The following is a 10,561-nucleotide window of genomic DNA, read 5'->3' on the forward strand; positions in this document are numbered from 1 at the left end:
CAGCCATGAAATTAAAAGACGACTCTCCTTGGAAGGAAAGTTATGACCAACCTAGATAGCATATTGAAAAGCAGAGACATTACTTTGCCAAAAAAGGTCCATCTAGTCAAGGCTGTGGTTTTTTCCAGTGGTCATGTATGGATGTGAGAGTTGGACTGTGAAGAAAGCTGAGCGCCGAAGAATTGATGCTTTCGAACTGTGGTGTCGGAGAAGACTCTTGAGAGTCCCTTGGACTGCAAGGAGATCCAACCAGTCCATTCTGAAGGAGATCAGCCCTGGGTGTTCTTTGGAAGGAATGATGCTAAAGCTGAAACTCCAGTACTTTGGCCACCTCATGTGAAGAGTTGACTCATTGGAAAAGACTCTGATGCTGGGAGGGATTGGGGGCAGGAGGAGAAGGGGACGACAGAGGATGAGATGGCTGTATGGCATCATGGACTCGATGGACATGAGTTTGAGTGAACTCCAGGAGTTGGTGATGGACAGGGAGGCCTGGTGTGCTGTGATTCATGGGGTTGCAAAGAGTCGGACATAACTGAGTGACTGAACTGAACTGAACTGAAGGCCCACTTGATTTTTGACTCCAGGATGTCTGGCTGTATGTGAGTGATCACACCATCGTGGTTATTTGGGTCATGAAGATCTTTTTTTGGTATAGTTCTTCTGTGTATTCTTGCCACCTCTTCTTAATATCTTCTGCTTATGCTATCTATTAGGTCCATATGATTTCTGTCCTTTATTATGCCCATATTTGCATGAATTGTTCCCTTGGTATCTCTAATTTTCTTGAAGAGATCTCTAGTCTTTCCCATTCTATTGTTTTCCTCTATTTCTTTGCACTGATCACTGAGGAAGGCTTTCTTATCTCTCCTTGCTATTCGTTGGAACTCTGCATTTGGATGAGTGTATTTTTCCTTTTCTCCTTTGACTTTAGCCTCTTTTCTTTTCCAGCTATTTGTAAGGCCTCCTCAGACAACCATTCCACCTTTTTTGTATTTCTTTCTCTTGGGGATGGTCTTGATCACCACCTCCTGTATAATGTCACAAACCTCCATCCATAGTTCTTCAGGCACTCTATCTAGCAAATCTAATCCCTTGAATCTATTTGTCACTTCCACCGTATAATCGTAAGGGATTTGATTTAGGTCACGTCTGAATGTTCTAGTGGTTTTCCCTACTTTCTTCAATTTAAGTCTGAATTTGGCAATAGGAGTTCATAGTGTGAGCCACAGTCAGCTCCTGGTCTTGTTTTTGCTGACTGTATAGAGCTTTTCCGTCTTTGGCTACAAAGAATATAATCAATCTGATTTTGGTGTTGACCATCTGGTGATGTCCATGTGTAGAGTCATCACTTGTGTTGTTGGCGAGGATGTCTGTTATGACTCCACAATATTAAGTATAGTTCCCTGTGCTATACAGTAGGTCGTTGTTGGTTATCTCCTTTATGGACAGTAGTGTGACTGTGTGCCTTTTGAAAGGTCAGATATTGACATGATGGAGACCAAGGCTCTGCTGAAAAGGTACTATAGAACATCAAATGCAGGGAAGATTGTAAAACCAGTAGAAAGGAGCATCTAAAGATTATGCCTTTTTCACATAATCACCTCCCACTCCTCAGCTTAGGCTCTGTCTCTCAGTTCAGCACCAACCTGGTTTGTCTCCCTCATGTTAGACTCTCCTTTGCATCTGGAAAGTATCAGCCTCCTTGGGGAGGACATCTTTCCTTACACAGGAAGATGAGGTGACGGGGAGCAGCCAGAGAAGAAGCAACTGGGAGAGTGTGGTGCAATGGAAGCTAAGAATGTTTGAAGAGGTGGGAATTGGCAGGACCTCTGCTTCCCTGGTCGGAGAAGGCAATGGCACCCCACTCCAGTACTATTGCCTGGAAAATCCCATGGATGGAGTAGCGTGGAAGGCTACAGTCCATGGGGTCACAAAGAGTCAGACACGACTGAGCGACTCCACTTTCTTTCTTTCTGGAACAGAAAGGTGAGGGAAGGCAAGGTCGGGGAAGTGTTCTCCTGTCCAGACAGTACCTTTGGATTTCTCTAACGGCAAAGTCTATAATCCTTTTATAAAGAACACACTGACCTAACAGAAGAATGGAGACTTTTTGAAGGATGCTTTCAGAGACTGAAGATAAGATGTTTGGGGTTAGATACTATCTAATATCTTGGACTTAGCATCTGAAAAACAACAACAAGTCCTATCAGAAACAACTGCACAGAATCTTAAATCTTAGGGTGGGTCTCTAGTAACCCAGATGGCATATTTGTGCATGTGAATCAAAGGAGCCCTAGTGGAGCTGGATTTTAGTCCTTACTTGTCCCCAAGCCCAGAACAGCTATGTGCAGGGACCCTGCCTTAGATGGGTTTACCACTGCTTGATATGTACTCCTGGGCTGACTGCCTCTCCTCTCTCCAATCCCTGGTAGTAACACCGTTTTCAAGACAGGAGGAAACTTTTCCTCCAACATCTATTGCCCATCAGGATGTGTTTTGCTGGGCCCTGCTATGCAGAATTATTCCCAGTAGGAGGAGGGAATGGTGGGATTTCTCACCAAGATCAGGAGCCCAGCAAGGGGAGTAGGTGGGTCCAGGTGTGGGTTCATGGTCTTTCCGGATGGCAGCTGAAGCCAAGGAAGTAGATGGGTTAGTCCTGGGACAGTGTGTCAAGTGAGAAGAGGGGAGTTAAGGCTACATGCCAAGGAACCCCCCAGGTGCAGGGAAAGACACAGGAAGATGAGGTGATGAGGAGCAGCCAGAGAAGAAGCAACTGGGAGGGTGTGGTGCGACGGAAACTAAGAGTGTTTGAAGAGGCAGGGATTGGCAGGACCTCCTGAACAGAGAGGCCAGGGAAGGCAAGGTTGGGGAAGTGTTCTTTGTGTGACCTTAGTTGAGGGGAGGTGTAGGTCATCTGTGGGCAGCAGTTTCACTGGTGAGGTAGGGCTGCAGGGGTTGAAAGCTGTCACTCTTCCTAGTCTGTGAGCTACCTGCGACAGCGGTGCTGTGCTGAGGCCCATGGGCTCATGAGAGAGGATTGTTGTTAAGACTTTTGTCAAATCATTGGTAGGCTGAGATCAACCATGGTGGGAGATCAATGCCCATGAGAGCTGGCTGACCAGCATGACACTGGCAAGGACTCCTTTTTTGTTACAGTGTTTAAAACTTGGTAAGCTAATCAATGTCTGATGAGTAGACAAGAATGAATGAATGAATGGAACAGTCTCAGAGTGCCTCTCTTTCATGCCCTTCTCCATCTCCCCTGGCTGTCCTCTAGCTTCCTTGTGGGCCAGGATGGCATCATCTATGAAGGAGTAGGCTGGAGTGTCCAAGGTTCCCACACCTCTGGCTACAATGACATTGCCCTGGGCCTTGCCTTTATGGGCACCTTCTCTGGTAAGTGGATGCTTCTGGCAGTAGTGGTCATTGTGTGGTATTTGAGGGAAAGCATCTGGCATGAAAGACAGTGGTGTCAGACACAGGTATCATTTTAGTGGCTGTGTGTGCTGGATTTAAATGGCAACCCACTCCAGTGTTCTTGCCTGGAGAATCCCAGGGACAGAGGAGCCTGGTGGGCTACCATCTCTGGGGTCACACAGAGTCGGACACGACTGAAGCGACTTAGCAGCAGCAGCAGCAGCAAGCAGTGCTGGACTTGCCCGCTTCAGATCTGATGTTGAACTAAGTTCAGTGTGAGAGGTGGCCTCTGAGACAGAATTCCACCCTAAATTTGCATCTTTCACACCCAAGTAAATGCCTCTCTCTTCTGATATCCAAGACACATTAGACAAGGAAAGAAGATTTTTGTGTATGTTTCTGATAAATTTTTACCATGACATCCACGTGTGGACACTTGCCTTATTTGCCAAACGCACAGACGAGCCCCGTATCTGCATCTAGAGTGCACGCTGAGAATTGCCATTGCTCAGAGATTTGATCAGAGTCTGTTTAAGCTCAGGGGCCTTTTGTGGAATCTCTGGGAAGAGAAGGCTATGTCCCTGGGGGCTAATACTAAATCGGGCTTTGGATAGGGGAAGGGGTGAGCCAGGAATATGCCTGGGGATGATGCTGGGAATGTGAAGGTGAAGAAAACACTCCATGGCTAATGCAGGGTTGCTCAACCACAGCATTATCAACATTTCAGGTCAGATAATTCATTGGGGCTGCCCTGTGCACTGTAGCATACTTAGCAACATCCCTGGCCTCTAACTACTGGATACCTACAACATCCCCCTCACTGTGACAACCAAAAGTGTTTCTAGAAATTGCCAAAGGTCCCCTGGGGGGTTAGACTGTCCCCTGTAGAACTACCAGGCTAAAGGCTTTGTACAGCTCCAGAATGATTGCATATTGTATCTCAGGCTCTGCTCTTCTGGCTCAGGAAGAACTTTGATGCTGAGGAATCTAAAGTCTTGACTTGGTTTCTATCTGTCTGCAAGGTGAAATGTACCAGTTTGGTGGTAAAGGTGGGTTAGGGGGATCTGGGAGTGTGTCCTGCCCTGGAACAAGCTTGGGAATCCTATAACTGTTGAGTCTGCTGTGTTTTGCAGGTTCCCCGCCCAATGCCGCAGCGCTGGAGGCAGCCCAGAACCTGATCCGATGTTCCGTGGTCAAGGGGCACCTGGTCCCCGACTACCTGCTGGTGGGGCACAGTGATGTGACCAACGTTCTGTCTCCTGGGCGGGCTTTGTACAACATCATTAAGACTTGGCCTCATTTCAGACACTAGGGAGCCCCTTTTCCGCCCAAGACCATTCCCGTCCCCACCCCCATCCCCTTCCCCAACCCCACCTGCTGGTCCTCCCCTTCCTCTCCATTCTGATTCAACACCTGTATCCTCTCCTTGCCAGCCCCATCCTGTCCCTCCTGCCTCAGGTTAGTATGATCATTTCCTGCCAGCATCTCCCAGAGCCCCTTAAACCCTGTGGTTGGATGTTCCCAGCCCTCTGAGCCTGGGCCAGTCTCCCTCTTTTCTCACCTTCCTCTCCCTGCCACCTGTGTCTTCAGCCAGGTGAGCTTTCTTGTGCCCTGGTGCACACCCCTCTCCTGGTGTGCCTTCCCCTGCCGTCTGCCTGGCAGCCCCCAGCCTCATGAAGTGTGACCCAGGTCAATGTCCCAGCCCCTCCTCTCTGTTCACACGCTGCCTTGCCCGAATCTGAATGCAGCCCTTATTTCAGGGCAGTAATTGTTTATAGATATTCTCTCCAATGGGCTGTGAGGTTGTCCAGTTTCATTCATGTGTGTGTCTTCAGTTCTTCAGCAGTGTCTAGAATTCAGAAGATGAGACAGATATTTTTTGGAGAAATGGATGAATAAAGGGGAGTGGGCCAAGTCCCTGCTCCCCTTTCCAATTTGCTGGACATACCCTCTTTGGGCAAGATTTGCTGGACCTTGGGCAGTCCCTCATCCTGCCAGCACTCTCTCTGTTCCATTCTTTTCCAATCTGAGGCTCAGAATCGGCTCTGGTTGCTTGTCTCTAGGGTCCCATGTCCCCATCCTCCCATATCCCTGTGAGGACAGGACCATGCACTACTCCAGACCCAGGCCTAGGCTGTGTCCACACAGGCCACCCAGCACCTCCCCACACAGGAGATGCTCAGAGATAAAAATTTATAAACTAGCATTTCAGATCCAGCTAAAAATATCAAGAAAATCATGTAAGATAGGAAAGAAAAATTAACTACAAGTGTAACATATGAGAAATTGGGTAATAGAACTCATGAGAGAGTAAGAAATATAATAACCATTTCATAAATGACCAGGTAAAATAAGGAAGATAAAAAGTAAATGCACATAACAGATAATACCTTAGAAGAAAACGAAAATCAAATAAAGGAAAAAAATTAAAAATCCAAAAGAAATAAAAAACGAGAGTAAAACAACTAGATGGAAAGTAACCAATATAGTTGATAAGCAAAGAAGTTACAAGGTATGTATAATTGAAGTCCCTAAACAAGAAAACGAAAATAAGGGAATAGGACAAATACAAAAACTGTAATTCTAGAAAACCTTCCTGAAAAAAAAGTTTTGAAAATTTGCTTTTACTTTGCTTTGTATTTTAAAAAAATGATTTAAAAAGATGAATTACAGGGTGTATTAAACTAATGGGTTTTCAATAAAAGATTTCCTTTGGGCATTCAGGATAAAAACCAAAAATGTGACAAATAAGAGAAAAATGTTATCAGACTTATGACAACATTTTCAGCTAGGGAAAAAAATGGAAGAATATATTTAAAATGTAAGGAAAAAATGTGATAATGTGATCCAAGGGTTTTATAGTCAATAAAATTGAGCTTCAAATACAAAGGTCACAGATACAGTCTCATCAACATGTAAGAACTCTGGGAATATAGTCTCATGAGCCCTTCCTTAAGAATCTACAAGATAATGACCTCAAACAACCAAAATAAGACATTAACATAATGACCAGAGATAAATATTAATGTATGTGTATTTGTAAATTAAGACTAAATGAAGATTATCAAAGTGAGAGTATAGTATGTAATGGTTGTGAGTGCTAACAATGCAGCAGATTATAGAACTGAAAAAAAATGTGGAGGGAATGAGAAGAGTGTCTGAAAATTTGCTTTTAAGCTATTTTAGTAATTATATTGTTGGTGCTAATCTTTGTATTGTTTTTGCATGAAAGTTTACTGTGAGATGTGGGATCAAACAAATGAGTAAATATGTGATATTCTAATTCCATCATCCCCAGTGTTTTTGAAAGTAAGATTCTCAGGGTGGAAAAAGAAGAGGTTAAGTAATATACCAGAGCCCTGGATTTGAATTGAAAATATAAGGATAAACTCACGAGGTACTTATGAACTCATGAAGTGTTTCATCTTAACGTTTTTAACCACTGTCTGGTGAAAGGTCTGGAAACTGTGATCAGTCCAGTAGCAATAAGTTAGCACCAGATTGTGAGCTGAAATTACAATATCCCAATAAAAGAAATCAAAAGTTCTTGGAGAAACAACTGATTTTGTGTCTGGGGATAGAAAATGTGCAAGATAAGTGTGAAACATTTTCTCATATCAGATAACAATGAAGCCAAAAAACATTTTCTCAGTTTGGGTCAAAAGGTCTTGGGAGATTGCTGCCTAATGGGAGAATTCCAATGTCTACTATCTACCCAATGGGACAAGCTGAGCTTTGAGAGCAACAATAATTTCTATGGGTCTGAGCTCATTAAATTTAAATTCATAAGTTCATAATGATACAAAATGCCTAACCGATCACCTTTGGAAAACCTGAATCCACTTATTTATTTGAAAAGCTGTAAAAAGGGGAAAGAAAAAAGCCCCCATTCTGCTCTTCCTATACAAAGAACACAAGTGAATAACCAAATGGTAGAGAAACTTCACCAAACTTCACCAGATGTTCACATGTCAAGTGTGAATTTCCTGGTGGTTGGTGAAAAGGCCCTCAAAGTAATGTCAGACACTAACCAGTTCCTGAGCCGCGTGTGTTTCCTTTAGTATTACCCTTATAACATGACAGTTGTAAAGGATACTGTCGGGTGATCATTACTTGTGATGGGAGGACAGAGGTTCTTGGAGAAATAATTGATTCCAAGTCTGGGATAAGAAATATACAAGATACATATGTGATCTATGGACAGTTCAGAGTGTGCCTATCACTGCAGAAATGTTGGGGAAGCTCGGCTTAGATCTTAGTTACTGTGAGGCCAAATTTATACATTCTATTTTTACTTTCACATCAAATAATGATGATATTGAAATACCTTGGGCGAGGCTAGTTGAGAAGGGATGGGAACTTACATTGTAAGAACTTAGAACACTGTGGATATAATAAGATAAAGAATCAAATGTCCACATATCTTTAGGCTGTTTAGACTAAAGGTGAAGCTCTTGCTTTCACATAGTACATGGTTGTTTCATCTGTAGGTGCTCTGGAGTGGGGAGAACTTGCCAGGGAACTGACATACGGATTCACCAAGTTCCTCCCTTCCTCAAGAGGAGAGATCCTTCCTTGCGAGAAGAAGAGGGCTGGAGGGAGGTGGTTTGTGCTCTAAGAGTCATGGAGCTGTGAACCTCAGGGTCTGCTCATATGCACTCACTCTTCCCCTCTAGTTTTGGTAGACATCTGTTCATCTTTTATGTCCCAATCCAGCATCACTTTCTCACAAACGTGCTCAGTGCCCTGCTTTTTCAGCACAGCGCCATCATCATTAGAGATGTGTTCATTCAATTGCTTTGTGTCTCTCTTTCCCCCTAGGATATAGACCTCATGGGGCAGACACAGGGTGTGTTTCTCTCCCTGGCATATCCCCAGTTCCTAATATGGTGTCAGGAGCACTGGGTCACCCTGGTAGCTCAATGTTTGTTTCATCAATCAATGTATATATGTTCTCGATTTCTGGATTGTGAGAAGGATCTCCTCATATTCCAGTTACCATAGATTGAATTTTGCTATAGACTGGTTTTTCTAGTAGTCTGTATGAATGTGAGAGCTGGACTATAAGGAAGGCTGAAAGCCAAAGAATTGGTGCTTTTGAACTGTGGTGTTGGAGAAGACTCTTGAGGGTCCCTCGGACTGCAAGGAGATTCAACCAGTCAATCCTAAAGGAAATCAGTCCTGAATATTCACTGGAAGGCCTGATGCTGAAGCTGAAACTCCAATACTTTGGCCACCTGATGTGTAGAACGGACTCATTGAAAAAGACCCTGATGCTGGGAAAGATTGAAGGCAGGAGGAGAAGGGGATGACAGAGGATAAGATGGTTGTAATGCATCACTGACTCAATGGACGTGAGTTTGAGCAAGCTCCAGGAGATGGAGAAGGACAGGGAAGCCTGGCGTGCTGCAGTCCATGGGGTCACAAAGAGTCAGGCACGACTGAGCAATTGAACAACAAAATAGATTGAATTGTGTCTCCCTGAAAATTCATGTGTTGAAGCCTTAACCTCCAAGGTGATGGTATTTGGAGATGGGACCTTTGGGAGGTAGAGCTAGATGAGATCATGAGGGTGGGGCCCTCATGAAGAGATTAGGGTCCTTATAAGAAAAGACATCAGCAAGCTTTCTCGCTCTCTCTTTCCCCTGACTAGGTCAGGACACAGTGAGAAGATCCCAGGGCCCGAGAGTGCTCTCTTGTCTAACAGTTGGAAATGAATTGTCCGAAGAGACGCATGCGCTGACAAAGCAAAAGACTCTATTGGGAAGAGGTGCCTGGGCAGAGAGTGGGAGGGTAAGGGAAGCCAGGAGGACTGCTCTGCCATGTGGCTCACAGTCTCAGGTTTTATGGTGATGGGATTAGTTTCCAGGTTGTCTCTGGCCAATTATTCTGACTCAGGGTCCTTCCTGGTGGCTCACACATTGCTCAGCCAAGATGGATTCTAGCAAGTAGGATTCTGGGAGGTTGGTAGGACACGTGGCGTCTCCTTTTGACCTTTCCCAAATTCTTCTGGTTGGTGATGACTTGTTAGTTCTGTGTTTCTTACCAGGACCTCCTGTCATAAAATAACTCATGCAAATGGGTTGCTATGGTGCCTGGCTAGGGTGGGTGGTTTCAACCAGTTTTCCCCCTAACAGTTCCAAGCCAGGAAGAGAGCCCTCACCCCAAACTGACCATGCTGGAGTCTTGATTGTGGACTCTAGCCTCCAGAATTGTGAGAAAATAAATTTCTGTCTAAGTCATTCAGTCTAGGGTATTTTATGGCACCCCAAGCTAAGACTCCTATATATCTCAATATTTTATTTTAAATCTCTAGATTTTAAAATAATAGTGTCTATCTTAATTGAAATGCAAAACTAAAAATAATATGCAAGCCCAATAAAGCATGTCTCCAAGCAGTCAGGTGCAGCCTCTGCTTGTAGGGTGGTTGTTGGTGTGCTGGCCTAGCCTCCCACTTGTGACTTTGAGGTCCTTGAGGGTGGGGACCCTGTCTTCTTCCTCTCTGGATTCCACACACCTAGCCCGTGCAAGGGATAGCCGACTGGCAGGGCTTCCTGGAGGCTGGGGCTGAGGAAGCAGCTGGGGAGCCTCGGGCAGCCGCACCCTTTCCCAGGGAGGAGGTACCTGGGATTATTCACAGGGAGGGTCCCCTGCTGTCAGCACCTGTCTGGTCTCACTGATTCCCTCTCCATGCTGTAGACTGTGGACTGAGCAGAGCCTGGCCCTCCTTTTCCTACCCGCCCTCCTCCTTTTGTTAGGGCTCCTGGCCTTTCTCTTCTCTCTGGAAAGCTAGGGCCCATCCTCTGTTCCCAGGGAGAGAGTGCCCTCTAGTGCCTGGGAGGGTGAAGGCCGAGGAGGAGGGCAGGGCCAGAGGCCAAGTCTGAAAGGAGGCCCTGCCAGCCAATGAGGGGTGAGCCGGCTGCAGCTTGACTGTGGGACTGGGACAGCAAGGGATCCACAGGTATTTCTTAGTGTGTGTGTGTGTGTGTGTGTCTTCTTGAGAACCCCCTCTATTATCTGAAGGATTGGACTCTGTAAGGTTACAAAGTTAACATGGTGGAGAAAGTCCCCCTGATCTCTACTCTTGAACTCTTCCTCCAAATAAGAAAACCCTCTACCTAAATTGTTCTAAATGGGTTTG

The 10,561-nt window shown here is 45.1% G+C and overlaps 1 protein-coding gene across 2 annotated transcripts in view; it reads left to right on the forward strand.

Annotated features, from left to right (window-relative positions):
* Nucleotides 1-4,732, forward strand: part of PGLYRP4 (peptidoglycan recognition protein 4) — a 16,148-nt gene extending 11,416 nt beyond the window's left edge. For both annotated transcript variants that reach the window (XM_010857448.1, XM_010857449.1), the window contains exons 7-8: nt 3,281-3,399; nt 4,554-4,732. In XM_010857448.1, coding sequence (XP_010855750.1) covers nt 3,281-3,399; nt 4,554-4,732 — 298 coding nt within the window. The remainder of the gene's footprint in view (nt 1-3,280; nt 3,400-4,553) is intronic.
* The last annotated feature ends 5,829 nt before the right edge of the window (nt 4,733-10,561 follow it).

The sequence above is a fragment of the Bison bison genome, unplaced genomic scaffold (genome assembly GCF_000754665.1).
Source record: "Bison bison bison isolate TAMUID 2011002044 unplaced genomic scaffold, Bison_UMD1.0 scf7180017864381, whole genome shotgun sequence".
Lineage (NCBI taxonomy): Eukaryota > Metazoa > Chordata > Mammalia > Artiodactyla > Bovidae > Bison > Bison bison.